This window comes from Zalophus californianus, chromosome 16 (assembly GCF_009762305.2).
Source record: "Zalophus californianus isolate mZalCal1 chromosome 16, mZalCal1.pri.v2, whole genome shotgun sequence".
Taxonomy (NCBI): Eukaryota; Metazoa; Chordata; class Mammalia; order Carnivora; family Otariidae; genus Zalophus; species Zalophus californianus.
The window spans coordinates 37,971,353-37,992,430 of NC_045610.1; the positions used below are offsets into that span (position 1 = coordinate 37,971,353).

Genomic DNA, 21,078 nt, shown 5'->3' on the forward strand with positions numbered 1-21,078 from the left:
TGTCTCTGCCCCCATCCCTGAGCTTCTGCCCTCTGCCATGGGAGAGAACAGCATGCTGCTGACAGTAGTGGCCCACTACAGGTCCTGGAATGAGAAGAGTTGTGAGCTGAGCAGAGCTCTTAAGCAAAGACAAAGATATGTCTACAGGAGTCCTCGGGACCAGGTGTGAGCAGGAAATATTTGTTGTAAGCCCACTGAGATTTGTGATCCCATTTGTGGATTAAAATGTATGCATATACTTATAGATACACAAAATATTTCTGGAAGGATTCACAAGACAATGAAAGTGGAAGGGGTGAGAAAAACAGAAATCTCAATTTTTATGTTATATTCTTTGGTATCTTTTAATACATGTTCATGGCAAAACATTTATTTTTATAATAATTTCATATAAGACATTCTCGTTAGAAAAAGGCAAAATGAAAGAGCACTGAAATAAAAATAAAACTCCAATTTAAAATTTTTCTAAAAATACTATTATATTAAGGCAATATATTATCAGTATAGAAATTACAGGAACTAAAAAAAGGTATAAATAAGAATAATCAATTATGTAAAAAACCAGACATATCATTTTATTTGTATCATTTTAGAGATATGATTCATCACCCTGTCTATGTAATTTTGTATTCTGCTTTTCAAATTTTACATTATAATAAGCACTTCAGAGTGTTAAGAATTCATAAAGCTCACTTTTAATTGTTATATATATTCTACCATACTGATGTCATAATTACTCCTTTAGTGTTGGACAAATACATTCATTCTAATTTTTTACTACCTTAAGTAATGTCTCAATAGACATTTCTAGGCATAAAACATTCCCTGCATTTATGATTTTTCTTTAGGATATATTCCTCTTACCAGAATTGCTGGGTCAAAAGACACGAACATCTTTAGGCTTTTGATACATACTGCCAGACTGCCTTCCAAATACACTGCATGGATTTACACTCCCACCAGTAATATCAAGGTAATCACTGAGAATTTATTTAACTTTAGCGCACAAACAGGCAAAAACTGGTATTATCAGTAACTGCTGTTTTCATATTTCTCATTACTAGGAAGCCAAATATCTTTTCACATGTTTTAGTCATTGCATTTTCTTTCATACAAATTACCTCTTACTTTTTTTTAAACTTATTTTAATTCCAGTTAGTTAACAGTGTTATATTAGTTTCAGGTGTACAATATATCGATTCAACACTTTCGTACATCACCTGGTGCTCATCATGACAAGTGCACTCCACTTGTTGCTTTTCAACTGATCATTAATCGAAGTCTTAGTGCTTTACCAAGTGATTTGTATACAATTTCTTACACTACATTAAGCTCAGAAAGTCTTTTTTCTTTGTGCTTTTATACCTGATGATACAATCTGGATTATTATCATTTTTTTTAAGTTTTTTTTTTTTTATTTGACAGAGAGACAGCCAGAGAGGGAACACAAGCAAGGGGAGCGAGAGAGGGAGAAGCAGGCTTCCCGCAGAGCAGGGAGCCCAATGCAGGGTTGGATCCCAGGACCCTGAGATCATGACCTGAGCTGAAGGCAGAGGCTTAACGACTGAGCCACCCAGATACCCCATTATTATTTTTTTTTTAAGTAGGTGCCACACCCAGCATGGAGCCCAGGGCCGGGCTTGAAAACTCACAACCCTGAGATTAAGACCTGAGCTGAGATCAAGAGTGGACACTTAACCATTACTGAGCCAACTTAGGCGCCCCTACCTAATAATAATATTATATCAACAAACCTTTCCTTCCATGCCCACACTATACTTTTATACATCAAAATCAACTGTGGGATATTCACCTCCGAGATGTGGACTCATTTACTGGAAGATGGAGCTGGGAAACTGTATTTTTAAAACGCTGAGACTGAAAAGGTGAAAAACAATGCATTAAGTTCTAGGGTAGAATGATCATTAGTTTTGGTCTCCTTTTGTCCTGGTGGCCCAAAAGCTGCAATGAAGCTCTTTCAAAAGTTCTGTCTTAACATTTAATCTGCTTAAAACAAGAAAAAAAATGGCATACAACAAATTTCTTTGGAAGAAATAAGATGTCACTATTCATCATGGGATTTTACAAAAGCAACAACTCTTACCTGTTTGGAGAGTACTAGGAAAAGACAGGGTGACTTTTTCATCTTCATTCTGATAGTTAAATCCTGTAGCATGTATTTCTGGAATGGAAATTAAAAACATTACTTCACAAATCTAACTGGACTAAGACAAAATCCAGGCTGCAGCAATTAACATTTTTAAGAGCAAAATCTCTACTAAAACTAAATATTCTTTTTTTTTCTTAAGATTTTATTTATTTGACAGAGAGAGAGAGGGAGAGAGCACAAGCAGGGGGAGCAGCAGAGGGACAGAGAGAAGAGGCTCTCCGCTGAGCAGGGAGCCTGATGCCGGGCTCGATCCCAGGACCCTGGGATCATGACCCGAGCCGAAGGCAGATGTTTAACGACTGAGCCACCCAGGTGCCACCCCCCCTTTTTTAAGTAAGCTCCAAGCCCAACTTGGGGCTTGAACTCAAGACCCTGAGATCAAGAGTCACACACTCTACCAACTAAGCCAGCTAGGTGCCCCTAAAACTAAATATTCTCAATAAATTTTCTATTAACAAAAGTATTATTTCAGACTAACCTATTTTAGTTCACATCCCAAATTAAATATGCTCCTGAAACACAATTATATATCTTGTATTAATTCACAAAACTTTTTTTTTTAAAAGATTTTATTTATTTATTTGACAGAGAGAGACACAGCGAGAGAGAGAACACAAGCAGGGGAGTGGGAGAGGGAGAAGCAGGCTCCTGGCCGAGCAGGGAGCCCGACGCGAGGCTCGATCCCAGCACCCTGGGATCATGAACTGAGCCAAAGGCAGACGCTTAACGACTGAGCCACCCAGGCGCCCCTTTCACAAAACTTTTATGATAGAAGGGAAATACAGCTTCTATAAATGTGAAAAGGTTTCCTGCCAGATTCCCAGACACGCTTCATTGCCATCTTCGTGTGACTAAGATACTTTCTACGTTGCAGTTTTACTCATGAACATTTGAAAGATTGCGCAAATTGCCGAGATCTCAGTGTTAAAGATATATCAATGAAAGTTCTGTCCCCCAACCAAAGACAGGTAACAATTCTAACTAAAATACAGGTCATACTTACTTCCAATAAAATTCTTCATTGTTACATTTTACAGAAATAAAGGTGAAAACAGATGTGTGGATTAAATTAGGCTTTGATTTACTCTCTAGCAGGAGTAAGAAGACATTGCTTATTTGATACTTCAGAATGCTCAGCTGACTCTTTAGGGAAAGAGCTAGCCTTCATAAGCACATGAATAGATGCTCAATATCCTTAACCATCAGGGAAATGCAAATCAAACCACAATGAGACACCATTTCACACCTAAGATGACTATAACCAGAAAGACAGCTAATGCTACGTGTCAGGGAGGATGTAAAGAAATTGGAACCCTCATACATGGCTGGAAGGAATGTAGAGGCTGGTAGGAATGTTGAACGGTGCAGCCACTTAGGAAAACAGCCCGGGGAAGTTCCTCAAATGATTATTAAGTAGACTTAAAAGAGGACCCAGAAATCCCACTCCTAGTGGGGATATATATATATCCAAGAGAAAAAAAAATGTATACCCACACAAAAACTTAACACAAATGTTCATAGGAGCATTATTCATAAGAGCCAAAAAGTGGAAACCCAAATGTCCATCAAATGATGAACAGATAAAATGTGGTATATAATGGAATACTGTTTGACAACAAAAAGAAATAAAGTGTTGATATATACTACAATATGGATAAACCTTGAAAATATTATATTAAGTGAGTGAAACCAGACACAAAAGGCCATATATTTATAAGAAATGTTCAGAATAGGCAAATCTAGAGAGACGGAAAGATTAGTGGTTGCCTAGGGCTGTAAGTTTGAGGTGAAAGGTACTTTCTTTATGGGCTAATGAAAACATTTAAAACTGATTCTGATGATGGCTACACAACTCTGTGAACATACTAGAAACCACTGAATTGTACATTTTAATTTTTTTTAAAGATTTATTTGAGAGAGACAGAGAGACAAAGAGCATATGTGCATGTGTATGCACTCAGTGGGAGAGGGAGAGAATCTCAAGCAGACTCTGGGCTAAGCATGGAGCCCAGCTTGGGGCTCGATCTCACGACCCTGAGATCATGACCTGAGCCAAAACCACCAAGTATTGGATGCTAACCAACCAAGCCATCCAGGTGCCTCAAACTGTACATTTTTTAAAAAAGATTTTATTTGTGGGCGCCTGGGTGGCTCAGTTGGTTAAGCGACTGCCTTTGGCTCAGGTCATGATCCTAGAGTCCTGGGATCAAGTTCCGCATCAGGATTCCTGCTCAGCAGGGAGTCTGCTTCTCCCTCTGACCCTCCCCCCTCTCATGCTCTCTCTCCATCTCATTCTCTCTCTCAAATAAATAAAATCTTTAAAAAAAAAGATTTTATTTGAGAGAGTGTGAGCATGAGTGGGGGGGAGGGGCAGAGGGGAAAGCAGACTCCCCGGAGTAGGGAGCCCAACGCAAGGACTCGATCCCAAGACCCTGAGATCATGACCTGAGCCAAAGGCAGACACTTTAAACAACTGAGCCACCCAGGCGCCCCCTGAATTGTACATTTTAAATGAGTGAATTGTATGGTATATGAATTGTAACTCAATGAAACTGTTATTAAGAGAGAAAAGTAGCTTTATTAGTCATGGATTTAAATTTGATATAGGTAACAGTGATTCAGATTTAATAACATTCTATGAGCCAGGCAAGATGCCCACAATTCATTTCTTTTTATGAATCACCCTAAGATTGAATTTTCAATGTTTCTAATATCATTATGGTTCAAACATCTTTATAAAGCTAGATCTTTACAAAACCAGTAAGAAGCTATAATCTCAGATTTTAAAAGAACTTTAATCAATTATTCCTCATTTTACAGATGAAGAAAATGAAATATATAAAGTTAATGATTTGCCTAAGTTCACATAGCTGGACTAGAATTCAGTTCCTTTTCTATTCCAAAATTCTTTCTACTATCATAAACTAATTCCTATAAATTTGAAAAGAAACTTACAACTTGGCATATATACAATACAATGAAATCACTACTGAAACAATGACTTTTGCTGGTAATAACTCAAGATTTGCTCAAACTTGATTCCCACATATAGAATCATACTTAAGTCTACAGGGAAGCCAAGAATCACCTTAATGCTTAAGAATGTACTTTTCTGACAAAAATATAAAACAGCATTATCGTCTATGATCAAAAACCATCTCCATAAAGGATTATTAAAACTAACTTGTTTTTATAAATGCACAAAAAAGCTTCAAATTGGTAATGAAGATAAAAAACCAAAAGAATAGCAGGGGTTTTTTAATTTTTTTTTTAAGATTTTATTTATTTGAGAGAGAGAGAGCACAGAGGGAGAGTGAGGGGGAGAAGGAGACGCCCCGCTGAGCAGAGAGCCCAATGTGGGACTCAATCCCAGGACCCTGAGATTGTGACCTGAGCCAAAGGCAGACGCTTAACCAATTGAGCCATCCAGGTGCCCCTATTTTTATTTTATTTTATTTTTTTTAAGTAGGCTCCATGCCCAGCGTAGGGCTTGAACTCACAACCCTGAGATCAAGAGTCACATGTGGTGTGCCTGGGTGGCTCAGTGTGTTAAGCATCTGACTCTTGATTTGGGCTCAGGTCATGATGTCGGGGTTGTGAGATCGAGCCCTGCCTCAAGCCCTGCATCGGGCTCCACGTTCAGCACAGACTCTACCTGGAATTCTCTCTCCCCTCTCCCCCTGCTTGCGCACACATGCACGCTCTTTAAATAAATAAATAAAATCTTAAAAAAAATAAAAGAGTCACATGCTCCACCGAGTGAGCCAGGTGCTCCAAGAATAGCAGTTTTTAAGTTGAAACAATCAAGTATTGTATTGCTAGATTCCATTCTAGCACATGCTTCCAAATATGCATACCAACTCTATTACATGTATACAAAAAAAAAAAACAGTAAAATTTCCTCTAAAATTCTTTCTTAGAAAAGAGGGTAGTAATCATACATTTGAATTTTTTTTAAAATTTATTTATTTGAGAGAGAGAGAGCACACGTGTGCTCACCTGAGCAGGGAGAGGGACAGAGGTGGAGGAAGAGGATCAAGCAGATTCTGTGCTGAGCACAGAGCCCAACTTGGGGCTTGATCCCATGACCAGGAGATCATGACCTGAGCCCAAACCAAGAGTCAGACACTTAACCGACTGAGCCACTCAGGTGCCCCATAATCATATATTTGAATTTCTTAAAAAGTCTCTTGTATTATGGGACATTCTTCCAATTACTTTATATTGAACAACATACTACTTGACAAACATACATTAGACTTTAAAATAACGTTGCTCAATTGTAGCTTTGGATATTCTGTAAATGGCACCACTATTTATCCAGTGGCTCAAACCAGAAATACAGAATCATCCGAACTGCCTCCCTCCACGACTCTCTCATAACACATTCCAAATAAGCAAATTCAGTAGCCTGTATCTTTAACTCCAGATTTTTCAATGCCCCCATCACTACAACCCCAGTCCAATGTACAATTATTTCTCTCCTAGACTACCATAGTAGCCTCTTAACTAGTCTGTTTCCACTCTTGCTGCTTTATAATGTATTCTTCACACAGCAGCCAGGGTAATCAGTGAGATCAAAGCCTTTAATGGAGTCCCATAACGTTCAGAATGAAATTCTGCTTGAAGTTGCTAAATATTTCTGAGAGAAGACCAAAAAAGCACTAGCCATAAAAGAAAAAAAATTTGATAGATCAAATTTCATTAATATTTAAAACTTGTGATTATTAAAAGACATTGTGAAGAAAATGAATAGGGAAACCACAGACTAAGAGAAAATATTTTACAGAGGATATACCTAAAAACTATTAAAATACGGGCAGAATACTCAAACAATTTCACAAAGGAAAAATACATCAATGGCCAAAAAACAAACAAAAAAATGCCCAACATCATTTGTCATCAGGGAAATGCAAATTAAAACCACAATGACATACTGCCACATACCCACAAGAATGGATAAATCTAAAAGGACTAAAAACAAAAATGTTATTGAGGATATAGAATAACTACAACTCATTCTGCTGCCAGTGCCTTCATTGTTCCTCAAACTCTGCAGGCATTCTCCAACCTCAGGGTTTCTACAGCTGCTTAGAAGTTTCTTTCCTCAAATATCTACATATTTTATGTCAATCACTTATTTAGAGATCTGTTTCATCACCTTAAAGAACAATCCTAACTCCACATCCTCTTACTGTGATTTCTGAGCACTTATCACAACTTTACATATTTGCTATTATGTCTTTCCAAATCAAATATATGTATCTGGAATGTTGATTCTTGGTTTTGTCCTCTACCTCCAATGCTAGAATGGTTTCTGGCACATAATATGTTCAGTCAAATATTAGCAGAATAAATGAATCACTTCAAAAAGCAATACACTAAGTGACTGTGTCATGGAGAGCATCAATACTACCCATATTAGAAGTATTAACAAAATAACACTTTTACTAATGTTATATAAATAGGGACTTACGGCTAGGGATAAAATTTCCAGCTACAACAGAGTACATAGAGTCAAAAATGGATCTATCTCAAATACTTCAGAAGATACTATTTGCTGTTGGAACTATTAGATTGTTCAAAGAGTGGAAAGCCATTTATATAGTAAAGATACATGAAAAGTCTGAATAAATATGCTTCATTGAAGTAGAAAAGAAAAAGCTATACTTCCAAACTGTTTACATTAGTCTAATACTAACATATCAATATTTTATATAACATTATTTAAAATGCATATATGTAAATTAAGCATTATAAGTAGACACTTTACTATATCACTAAGAAATGATAAAATTGTGCTCAAACCCACAACCCCAAGATCAAGAATCACATGCTTTACCAACTGAGCCAGCCAGGCAGCTTGACCAAAAAACTTTTAAAAATATTTATTTTTGGGGTGCCTGGGTGGCTTTCAGGGTCCTGGAATGGAGCCTCGTGTTGGGCTTTGCACTCAGCTGGGAGTCTGCTTGAGGATTCTCTCTCCCTCTCCCCTCCCCCTCCCCCCACAGTCTCTCTGTAAAATAAATAAACTTTAAAAAATATTTTTATTTTTAAAAATATTAATAAAAATATTTTAAAATATTGGTGTGCCTGCATGACTCAGTCAGTTAAGCATCTGCCTTCAGCTCAGGTCATGGGATCCCAGAGTCCTGGGACCAAGCCCTGCATTGGGCTCCCTGCTCAGCAGGGAGCCTGCTTCTCCCTCTCCCTGTCTGCCGCTCCCCTTGCTTGTGCTCTCTCTCAGCCAAATTAATAAATAAAATCTTAAAAAAAAATGCATACATATATATAAATACTGAGCCTGGATGGCTCAGTCATTAAGCGTCTGCCTTCGGCTCAGGTCATGATCCCGGGGTCCTGGGATCGAACCCTGCATCGGGCTCCCTGCTCAGCAGGAAGCCTGCTTCTCCCTCTCCCACTCCCCCTGCTTGTGTTCCCTCTCTCACTGTGTCTCTGTCAAATAAATAAATAAATAAAATCTTTAAAAAATATATATACGTGTGTGTGTGTGTGTGTGTGTGTGTGTGTGTGTGTGTGTGTATTTTAGGGAGGAGCACCTGGGTGGCTCAGTTGGGTAAGCGTCTGCCCTCAGCTCAAGTCATAATCCCGAAGTCCCAGGACGGAGCCCTGCATCAGGATCCCTGCTCAGTGGGGAGTCTGTTTCTTCCTCTGCCCCTCCCCCCACACATGCTCACTCTCTCTCTCTCTCAAATAAATAAATAAAATCTTTGGGTGCCTGGGTGGCTCAGTTGGTTAAGTGACTGCCTTCTGCTCAGGTCATAATCCTAGAGTCCCGGGATCAAGTCCTGCATCAGGCTCCCTGCTCGGCAGGGAGTCTGCTTCTCCCTCTGACCCTCCCCCCTCTTATGTGCTCTCTCTCTCTCTCATTCTTTCTCTCAAATAAATAAATAAAATCTTTAATAAATAAATAAGTAAAATCCTTAAAATACATGTATTTAGGGAATGCCTGGGTAGCTCAGCTGGTTAAGCATCTGCCTTTGGCTCACGTCATGATCTCAGGGTCCTGGGATCAAGTCCCACATAGGGCTTCTTGCTCAACGAGGCACGTGCTTCTCCCTCTGACTGCGGCTCCCCCTGCTTGTGCTCTCTCTCTCTCTGACAAATAAGTAAATAAAATCTTTAAAAAATATATTTTTTAAATGAGATAATAGGAGAGAATATATGGTTATTCAACAATCTGAGTCTCTGTTTTCACAGCTATAAAATTAAAATCATTACCTACTTCTTAGTCATTTGAAGATTATACAACATTCTCTATGTAAAATGCTTAGCACAGTGTCTGGTCATGACTATTATAAAATAATACTCTTTTCTAGATAATGTATCACAATTCTTATTAATTCAACTGCAACTAATTCATTATATATGTATAAATAAGGACTCTTGCTGAAATTATTTATGGAGTGCTACATTTCAGAAAAAATTCTTTTATAAATACATGTTTGGGTATAAGCATGAGTGTGTATGTTAGTAGTATACCAAACAGAAGCAAAATTTGAATGTAACCAAAGTATGTACAAATTTGTGACAAGAAAAATCTTACACTCAAAGCTACCACAAATTCACTTTGTATTAATAATAAGTTTACTCATGACAATACAGACCTACAAATTTCATAACAAGATAGACTTATAAATTGAGTTTTAAATGTCTTGTTTTTAAAAAGTAATAAAGATATAATTTTGACTATAAGTAAATAAAACTATGTCCTATGTATACAGCATGCCATCATTGGTGGGCACACACACATACACTATACATATGTACATACATAAATATATACATGTCTGTGAATGCATATAACATCTGAGGAAGGATACATATGAAACTGGTAACTTTATCTCCTCTATGCAGGGAAGAAAGGAGGCTTAATTTGTTCTGTATACCACCGATACCCTTTGAATTGGACCTTGTGTATATATTAACTATGAAAACTTTTTATTTTTTTTGAAAACTTTTTAAATGTTAAAAAACCTTTTTAAAGATACTTCTTTTGAGATTCTGGCCAAATTGTTATAGTAAGCCTATTTATCAAATAAATCGAATGAATATGTATTCCAATTCTGGGTTTTCTGAGTGTGGTTTATTGACAAGGAGGCACTCTTGCCTATGTCTCTAAGATTTGGACTAGCCATAATTAAAAAACATACTCTTCCTTAGAGAACACAGAAGGTGAGGTGGCTCATCTTTGGTAAAATTGGCCAGTCTTTCCAGAAAGGTAACAGTCCTTGATGTGCAAAATGTTCTAATGATAACAAAAAGAAGACAAGCACTCTTAATCATTGTACCATTTAGGCCCCATCCAAATTTAGGAACCTCTCTCACATGCATTCTTCCAGACTATAGTTTGTTTTCTGTTCAAGATTTGTGCAAGCATGCTATTTGGTCCAGTAGATTTCTTTTAAATTACCCTACTCCCTTCCACAAAGAATGTCTGGGTCCTCAGGCAACAAATGCCTCAGCTTCCTTGGCCCCACAGGCATCTGCCTTACTCACTGTCATTATGCCCATCTCTGATGACCTTTCCTAGTTTGTCACTTTATATGTTAATTGTGGTTCTTCTCTTCTGCCAAGACAGGCCTCAAGAGGGATATAATACTTTTTTTTGTTGTTACAGCACAACTATATATTTCAAATGGAAAAAAAATTAGTATCATTTACAGTACTTTAACATAAATTGCCTTTGAATGGGAGCTTTCTTTCCAATACTTTGAGGTCTACAAAATGTATCTAGAAAATTTACTACTGTGGAAAATGAAGACTGCTTAAATCAAATTTTAAGGCTATGGTTCTTCTTTTTGATTAACCGCTATAACATTGTCCTTCCAGCAGCTGAGGGAGTTTCTGGTTTTCTTTAGACGTGAGGTGTCGAAACCCTTGCAGGACAACTTTGATGCTATATGAACTCTACCATTTTCCTAGCACTGATACAGCTCTTCTGTCCACCTCTCCATTAGAACTCTTAACTCCATTCATATGAATTTTTGTTACAAATCTTACAAATGGGGATGCTTCTGGGTATTTGGATCCACATTTTATTTTAAGGCTGTATATTCAGTTTTCATAACTTGTTTGAGCCCGTGGTGGCTGTCAACTTATGTAGCTAATACCTTTTCTTTAATAAGCACATACCTCTATGAAGGAGCTTCTGTTATGAAAGCCAATCTGTATTATCAATGAATGACACAATTGGTAATTATAAGATAACTCCTGCTTTCCTTAATAAAATCTAGCTCAGATTTTCCTAAATGAAAATTTGCTAAATATGTTTGTATATGCTAACAATCCTAACATCTCAATTTTTTATTCAATCAGTACTATGCTACATATAGCAATAATTATAAAAAATAAAGAATAAAACGTTATTTCCTTCCTGTGAACCACAGGTCTCCCGTAGGTCTCACTGATTCTCTGATTAATCTACTACATTCACAAAGTGAGCATAAAACATTATTTACATACTGAAGGATCTCGTATTTTTCTTCATTTTAAATAATATTAGTAGTCATAAAAATCAAATCAATTTTAACTCAACACCCAAAAAACAATCTAATTCAATAATGGGCAGAAGACATGAATAGACATTTCTCCAAAGAAGACATACAAATGGCCAACAGACACATGAAAAGATGCTTAATGTCACTCATCATCAGGGAAATACAAATCAAATGTATAATGAGACATCACCCAAAACCAGTCAGAATGGCTAAAATCAAAAACACAAGAAACGAGCGTTGCTGAGGATGTAGAGAAAAAGGAACCCTCGTGTACTGTTGGTGGGAATGCAAAGTGGTATAGCCACTGCTGAAGACAGTATGGAGGTTCCTCAACAAGTTAAAAATAGAATTACCATATGATCTAGTAATTGCACTACTGAGTATTTATCCCCAAAATACAAAAACACAAATTTAAAGGGATACACACCCCCCTATATTTATTGCAGCATTATTACAGTAGCCAAATTATGAAAGTAGCTCAAGTATTCATCAATAGATGAATGGATAAAGAAGACATTATTCAGCCATAAAAAAAGAATGAAATCTTGCCATTTGCAACAACATGGATGGTGCTAAAGAGTATAATGTTAAGCAAAGTAGTCAGTCAGAGAAAAACAAATACCATATGATTTCACTCATCTGTGGAATTTAAGAAACAAATGAGCAGAGGAAAAAAAGAGAGAGAGAAAACCAAGAAACTGACTCTTAACTACAGAGAACAAAGTGATGGCTACCAGAAGGGTTCGGTGAAATAGGTGATGGGGATTAAAGAATACACTTGTCATGATGAAATCTTGCTATCTGCAACGATGTAGGTGGAGCTAGAGTATTATGCTAAGTGACATAAGTCAACCAGAGAAAGACAATACTCATGTGGAATTTAAAAAACAAAACAGGGGTGCCTGGGTGGCTCAGGTCATGATCCCAGGGTCCTGGGATCGAGCCCGCATCAGGCTCCCTGCTCCGCGGGAAGACTGCTTCTCCCTCTCCCACTCACCCTGCTTGTGTTCCCTCTCTCGCTGTGTCTCTCTCTCTAATAAAGAAATAAAATCTTTAAAAATAAATAAACAAATAAATAACAAAACAAACGAACATGGAGGGGGAGAGGAAAACAAAGAAACAGACTTTTTTTTTTTAAGATTTTATTTATTTATTTGACAGAGAGAGAAAGCACAAGCAGGGGGAGCAGGAGAGGCAGAAGCTGGCTCCCACACTGAGCAGGAGCCCAATGCCGGGCTCAATTCCAGGACCCTGAGATCATGACTTGAGCCGAAGGCAGATGCTTAATCAATTGAGCCACCTACATGCCCCCTAGATTCTTAACTATAAAGAACAAACCGCTGGTTACCAGAGGAGAGTTAGGTGTGGGTATGGGCTAAGTAGGTGCTGGGAATTAAGGAGGACACTTGTTCTGATGAGCACTAGGTAGTGTATGTAAGTGTAGAATCACTAAATTCTACAGCCGAGACTAATATTACACTATATGTTAACTAACTGGAATTTAAATAAAAACTTAAAAAAAGAAAAATTAAAAAAAAAGGAAAAAAGGTCTATTTAGAACTCAGAATGTCATTTTTTCCAAGCCACAGCTGTATGTAGCAGGCAATCTAGCCCACATAACTCTAGATAACCCACATACGCCTGTATAGTTCAATACTAAATCAAATATGTGATTAAGTTTTATTTTGTTTCATTTATTCAGATGGCAACCTACCTACCATAGTTTCTGTGGTTTTAGATGGCAGTTCATGGTGCAATGAAAAAGAATTCAAAGTTCAACAAAGGCTTGCAATAGCCACCTGCTACCTGGAACATATTTTGTTTCTTCATAAAAACTAAAATAGTTTTGCAGTGGTAAAGAAAAAACCATTCTGGAGGAATTACAGCGGAGCCTACAGAGAACATGGAACCAAAAGCTCAGAGAGTTTGAGGGGAGGACTGTTGTTCAAGAAATAATAGCCTAGAGCTGACTTTGTAAGGGTAACAATGGAAGGAGGATGATGGTGGAATAAAATAGCCAGTTTAATGGAAGAAAATAATTGCCAATCTAGAATTTTATAACAAGGAAGAATAATCTTCAAAAATGAATGTTATGGGGCACCTGGCCGACTCAGTTGGTACAGCATGAGACTCTTGATCTTGGAGTCATGAATTCAAGTGCCATGTTGGGGAGTAGACTGTACTTAAATTTTTTTAAATGGATGTTATAACACTGGTATACACATCTGTCAAAACTCATTGAACTGCAAGATGCACTTCAAAAACTAATATATATTGTATGTGAAATATACTTCAATAAACTAGGAATTTAAAATGAAGGCCAAAAAATAAGGTAAAGCAAAGATATACTCTAAGAAACAAAAACAGACTTTGCTGTCAAAAAAACAGTACAAAGGGTATTCTTCAAACAGAGAATGATTCTAGAAGGATTGCTGGAATGAACAACAACAAAAATAGCAAATATTTGGGTAAAACTAAATAAACATTATACTATATAACACAATAATAATGTCTTATGACTTTAAAAAAAGGGTGGGGGCCTGGGTGGCTCAGTTGGTTAAGTATCTGCCTTTAGCTCAGATCATGATCCCGGGGGTCCTGGGATCAAGACCCAAGTCGGGCTCCTTGCTCAGTGGGGAGTCTACTTCTTCTTCTCCCTTTGCATCTGTCCCCCCAAATAAATGAAATCTTTAAAAAATAAAAATAAATAAAATAAAATTAAAAATAAAAATAAAAAATGTATAGAACAAAATTAAACTATACCAGAATGACAGCATGTAAATCAGAAGGAGATACATGGAAATTACGTGCTCCTAAGATCTTTGTAGTATCCAGGAGAATGGTAAAATGATTGATTAACACTGGATTTTCTGAAGTCAGAGATGGCTATTGTAATTCCTGGGGTACTGACATATATCCAAACAAACAAACAAACAAAAAAATTGCTTAAAGCACTTCTAATTAAGAGGCGCCTGGGTGGCTCACTTGGTTAAACATCAGACTCTTGATTTTGGCTCAGGTCATGATCTTAGGGTTGCGAAACTGAGCCCTGCATCAGGCTCTGCGCTGGGTGTTGAACCTGCTTAAGATTCTCTCCCTCTCCCTCTGCCCCACACTTTCTCCCCCTCTCTAAAAAAATAAAAAAACAAAAATCCTTTATAATTAAAAGACTATGAGAAAACATATAAAATATAGATTTAAAGACAAATAACAGCAATTACATTAAATGTAAATGGATTAGATGCTTTATTTAGAAGACAAAGATTTTCAGACTGGAACTAAAAGTAAAAAGAGTACAATGAGCTGTTTACATGAGATACACCTAAAACATAATAATTCAGAGAAATTAAAGATAAAGAATTTGAAAATATGTGACATGCAAACATTAACCAATAATTCATAAAACAAGCAGAAAAAAATCAGTAAAAATGAAGATTTAAACAGAATTAACAAACTTGATTTAGTAAGACATATATAAAACATTACATCCAACAATTGTATAAAAGCACACTCTTTTCAAGCACATACAAGCATTTTAAAAATGACCAAATCTTGGGCCATAAAGCAAAAGCAAATCTTAAATTCCAAATGACTGAAATCATATACAGGTGTAACTCATTTTATTGTGCTTCACAGATAATGTTTTTTCTTTATAAATTGAAGGTTTGTGGCAACCCTGTGTCAAACAAGTCTATTGGTGCTATTTTTCCAAGGCATTTGCTCAATTCATGTTTCTGTGTCACATTTTGATAGTTCCCAAAATAGTTTGAACTTTTTCATTATCATTATATTTGTTACAGTGATCTCTGATGTTACCATGGTAATTGTTTTGGGGTACCATGAACTGTGCCCATATAAGACCACAAACTTAATAAAAGTTGTGTATGTTCTGGATGCAGATGTGATGGAAAAAGCAAAAGAACTAGAAGAGGATCCTGAAGATATGACTGAACTACTATAATCTCATGATGAAATGTGAACAGTTGAGAAGCTGCTTCTTACAGGTAAGCCAAGAAAGAGGTTTCTTGAGATGGAATCTACTCCTGGTGAAGATACTTTGAAGACTGTTGAAATAACAACAGAGATTTAGAATATTACATAAACTTCACTAATAAAGCAACAAAAGGATTTGAGAGGACTGACTCCAATTGTGAAAGAAGTTCTACTGTGGGTAAAATGCTATCAAACAGTATCACAAGCTATAAATAAAGTATTCATGAAAGGAAGAGTCAATCAATGCAACAAACTTCACTGTTCTCTTATTTTAAGAAAATACAACAGCTGGAGCGCCTGGGTGGCTCAGTCGGTTAAGGGTCCAACTCTTATTTTGGATCAGGTCATGATTTCAGGGTTTTAAGATTATGCCCCACATCAGGCTTCGTGCTCAGTGTGGAGTCTGCCTGAGATTCTCTCTCCCCTTCTCCCTCTGCCTCACCCCCTGCTTGCTTTCTCTCTCTCCAAATAAAATAAATAAAATCTTTAAACTAGAAAAGCTCCAGGTATATCTAAATATTCCCTGGATCAGAAGTCAGAAAATATTTTGAACTGAATGATAAAGATATTATATATCAAAAAATGTGGAAACAGATCAGTGGTTGCCTGGAAACAGGGGAGAACAGGAAGAGAGGATCCCAAAGGGGCATGAGAAAACACTGTGGGAGTGATGGATATGTTCATTATCTTGGTTGTATTCACAGGTCAAAAAGTATCAAATCATACATTTTAATATATGCAGTTTATTACATGTGAAATATTATATAAACCCTCATAAAGCTATACAAAAAAAGAAGAGGAGGTAGAGGAGCTGTAGCAGCAGCAGTCACAGTTGCTGCCTGGAGTTTTTCCCCCAAAACAAACCAGAAAAAGTGTGGGGTGAGCTAAAAGTGGTTTATTTTTTGGAGGAAAATTTATAGGTTTAAATGAATATACTAGGGGCGCCTGGGTGGCTCAGTTGATTAAGCGTCTACCTTCAGCTCAGGTCATGATCCTGGGGTCCTGGGATCAAGTCCCACATTGGGCTCCCTGCTCAGCTGGGAGTCTGCTTCTCCCTCTCCCACCCCCCCGCTTGTGCTCTCTCTCTCTCTCTCATGCTCTCTCAAATATTTAAAAAAATTTTTTTTAAATGAATATACTATAAAAGCAATTAATAAGCCAATTATTCACCTCAAAAAGTTAGTAACTGCTTTTTTACTAAAAGTAAAAACAAACTCAAAGAAAATAGAAGGAAATAATAAAGAGCAGAAGTTAAGGAAACAGAAAATAAACATTCAATTAAGGACCTAAAATCAAAAGTAGGTTCTTTGAAAAGACCAATAAAATTGACAATGATTTGGGGATTGAGGGGGGAAAAAGAGAAGGCACAAATAAATAAAATACAGTTGACCCTGAACAACACAGGTTTGAACTGTACAGGTTGATTTCTACAGGGATTTTTTCTTTTATAAATACAGTACAGTATTCTAAATGTATTTTCTCTTCCTTTTCTTTTTCTTTTTTAAGATTTTATTTATCCAGGGCGCCTGGGTGGCTCAGCTGGTTAAGCGACTGCCTTCGACTCAGGTCATGATCCTGGAGTCCCGGGATCGAGTCCCACATCGGGCTCCCTGCTCAGCAGGGAGTCTGCTTCTCCCTCTGACCCTCTTCCCTCTCGTGCTCTCTATCTCTCATTCTCTCTCTCTCAAATAAAGAAAATCTTTAAAAAAAAAAAAGATTTTATTTATCCTTTCATGAGAGACAGAGAGAGAGATGCAGAGGCAGAGGGAGAAGCAGACTCCCTGTGGAGCAGGCAGCCCAATGCGGGACTCGATCCCAGGACCCTGGGATCATGACCTGAGCTGAAGGCAGACACTTAACCGACTGAGCCACCCAGGCATCCCATCTTATGGTTTTCTTTTTTAATTTTTATTTTTTTTAAAGATTTTATTTATTTATTTGACAGAGAGACACAGCGAGAGAGGGAACACAAGCAGGGGGAGTGGCAGAGGGAGAAGCAGGCTTCCCACTGAGCAAGGAGCCCAATGCGGGGCTTGATCCCAGGACCCTGGGATCATGACCTGAGCCGAAGGCAGACGCTTAACTGACTGAGCCACCCAGGCACCCCTCTTTTTTTAATTTAACTTTTTCAATTTTATTTTAATTCCAGTACAGTTAACACACAGCGTTCTATTAGCTTCAGGTGTACAATACAGTGACTCAGCAGTGCCATATGTTACCCAGTGCTCGTCAAGAGAGGTGTACTCTTGATCCCCTTTACCTATTTCCCCCATCCCCCATCCATCTCCCCTCTGGTAACCATCTGTTTGTTCTCTACAGTTAAGACTCTGTTTCTTGGTTGTCTTTTTTTCCCTTTTTGTTCATTTTGTTTCTTTAGTTCTACGTAAGAGTACAATCATATGTTATTTGTCTTTCTCTGACTGACTTATTTTGCTTAGCATTATACTCTCTAGCTCCATCCATGTTGCAATTGGCAAGAATTCATTCTTTTTTTTTCTTATGGCTAATTTTCCACTGTAGATATATACCAACACCTTCTTTATCCACTCATCTATTGATGGACACTTTTGCTGCTTCCACAATTTGGCTGTTGTAAATAATGCTGCAATAAACATAGGGGTGCATATATCCTTTTGAATTAGTGTTTTCATATTCTTTAGGTAAATACCCAGTAGTGAAATGACTGGATCATATGGTAATTCAATTTTTAATTTTTAAAAGATTTATTTATTTATTTTAGAGAGAGTATACAACAGGGGGAAGGGCAGAGGGGGAGGGAGAGGAAGAGAATTGCAAGCAGGCTCCCTGCTGAGTGCTCATGAGCTGAGCCAAAATCAAGAGTCTGATGCTGAGCCAACTGAGCCACCCAGGCGCCCCTCTATTTTTAATTTTTTTAAGAGATTTATTTATTTCTATTTTTTAAAAGATTTTATTTATTTATTTGACAGAGAGAGACACAGCGAGAGAGGGAACACAAGCAGGAGGAGTGGGAGAAGGGAGCAGGGAGCCTGATGCAGGGCTCAACCCCAGGACCCTGAAGCAGGACTCAATCCCAGGACCCTGGGATCATGACCTGAGCCGAAGGCAGATGCTTAACAACTGAGCCACCCAGATGCCCCTCTACTTTTAATTTTTTGAGTAATGTCCATACTGTTTTTCACAGTGGCTGCACCACACTGCATTCCCACCTTACGGTTTTCTTAATAACATTTTCTTTTCTCTAGATTACTTTATTGTAGGAATATAGTATATAATACATATAACGTACAAAATAGGTGTTAACCAACTCTTTATGTTATCAGTAAGGCTTCCAGTAAACAGTATACTACTGGTAGTTAAGTTTTGGGTGAGTCAAGTTGTATGTAGACTTCCGACTGCACAGGAGGTCAGTGCCCCTAACCCCTGCATTGTTCAAGGGTCAACTATATATAAATGTAATAAATTTATAAAATTATTATTTATGTAAAAAATATATAAAGTAAAAATAAGTAAAATGATATAAAGAGATGTGGTAGCTAAGATCCTTTGTAATACGAATACACTGAAACTATTCACAGCAGTTTTCCCAGTGTTCTCTGGCAGCTCCAAATATGAATTACAGGTCTACCAAGATGCTGATTTTCTTGGCCCTTGGGTCAGCCAGATACCACTTCAACAATGAGATACTTCTGTCACCTTCCTCATGTGAGCCTCTTCTTTCCATTGTACCAAGAAAACATAATCATTTTCTATGAATGTCTTGGGAAGAAAATTAAGAAGCACTGATGTGGAGAATAACTACCACCTTTGCATTTAAGAACAGCATATATGGGGCGCCTGGGTGGCTCAGTCTTTATGCATCTGCTTTCGGCTCAGATCATGATCCTGGCTGGGGTCCTGGGATCGAGCCCCACATCGGGCTCTCTGCTCAGTTGGAAGCCTGCTTCTCCCTCTCCCAGTCTCCCTGCTTGTGTTCCCTTTCTCGCTGTCTCTGTCAAATAAATAAATAAAATCTTTCTAAAAAAAAAGAACAGCATATATATTATTAAAAAGACAAAAGATAATAAACAGGTGGTGGTGAGGATGTAGAGAAAAGAGAACTCTTGTATAAAGCTGGTAGGAACGTAACTGGTACAGCCATTATGGAAAAGAATTATGAAGGTTCTTCAAAAAATTAAAAATAGAGCTATCTTATGATCCAGAATCTCATTTCTAGATATAAACACAAAGGAAATGAAATCAGTATCTCCCACATTTCACTGCAGCATTATTCAAAATAGCCAAGATACGTAAACAACCATAAATAACTACTGCTGGATGAGTGGATAAGAAAATGGGGCGGGGGATTGCATGCATGTGTATATACACAATGGAATATTATTCAGCCTTAAAAAAAGGAAATCCTGCCATTTGTGACAACACGGATGAACCTGGCAGACATTATGCTAAGTGAAATAGGCCAGACACAGAAAGACAAGTACTGCACAATTATCACTTGTATGTGGAATCTAAAATAACCAAAGTACAATATCCACTCACAGAATGGTGGTTGCCAAGAGCTAGGGGGATGGGGAAATAGGGAGACATTAGTCAAAGGATACAAAGTTTCAGTTATGCAAGATGATTACTTTTGGAGATCTAATATATAGCAATGTGACTATCCTTAACAATACTGTATTGTATATTTGAAATTTGCTAAGAAGTCTTAAGTGTTCTCACCACAAAAAAAAGCAAAAAAGAAGAAAATTAACTATGTGAGGTAATAGATATGTTAACTAGCCTGTTATGATTATTTCACAATGTATAGGTATAGTAAAACATCAAATTGTTTATCTTAAATATATATATATAATTTTTATTTGTTAATTATACCTCACTAAAACTGGGGGGAAAAACCTGGCACAATACAATATTATAATACATTATGGAATCCGTTTTTCTTTTCCATTTAACTTAAAGATTACATAATTTATACAATTTTTATGCTCTTCATTTTCTTAATGTTTAAAACACTGCACAGAATCTTTACAATTAATAAATACCTTGATTGTCGTCCTCAAAGAGAATAAAATACAAATTAATGACAAAATAATCCAAATATAATGTAATTTTCTTTGTTACCCGTAAGTCAATAGGATAGGCATATGAAGAAATTCAGGCCTAACAAATACAACAGACTTACTCCATCTCTTTAGATTTTACTTTATTTTACTAAATAAATATTTACTGAACACCTACTCTACATCAGATACCATCAAACACCACAGGTGAAAAAGAATGAATCATGGCTCTTGGTCCTTAAGGAACTTAGATTCTAATAAGAACTATAGGTACAAACAAGTAATTACAATATGGTGTGGTTAAATTAATAACAAGGAATAGACTATGATGATTAGCAAATGGACCCTAGAAGTT

General features: G+C 37.1%; 1 protein-coding gene and 1 pseudogene across 2 annotated transcripts in view; both read right to left on the reverse strand.

The window, feature by feature from the left end:
* Positions 1-21,078, reverse strand: part of NPEPPS (aminopeptidase puromycin sensitive) — a 98,206-nt gene that overhangs the window by 44,598 nt on the left and 32,530 nt on the right. For both annotated transcript variants that reach the window (XM_027625590.2, XM_027625589.2), the window contains exon 3: positions 2,105-2,182. In XM_027625590.2, the coding sequence (XP_027481391.2) occupies positions 2,105-2,182 (78 nt within the window). The remainder of the gene's footprint in view (positions 1-2,104; positions 2,183-21,078) is intronic.
* Positions 10,997-13,441, reverse strand: LOC113939808 (annotated as a pseudogene).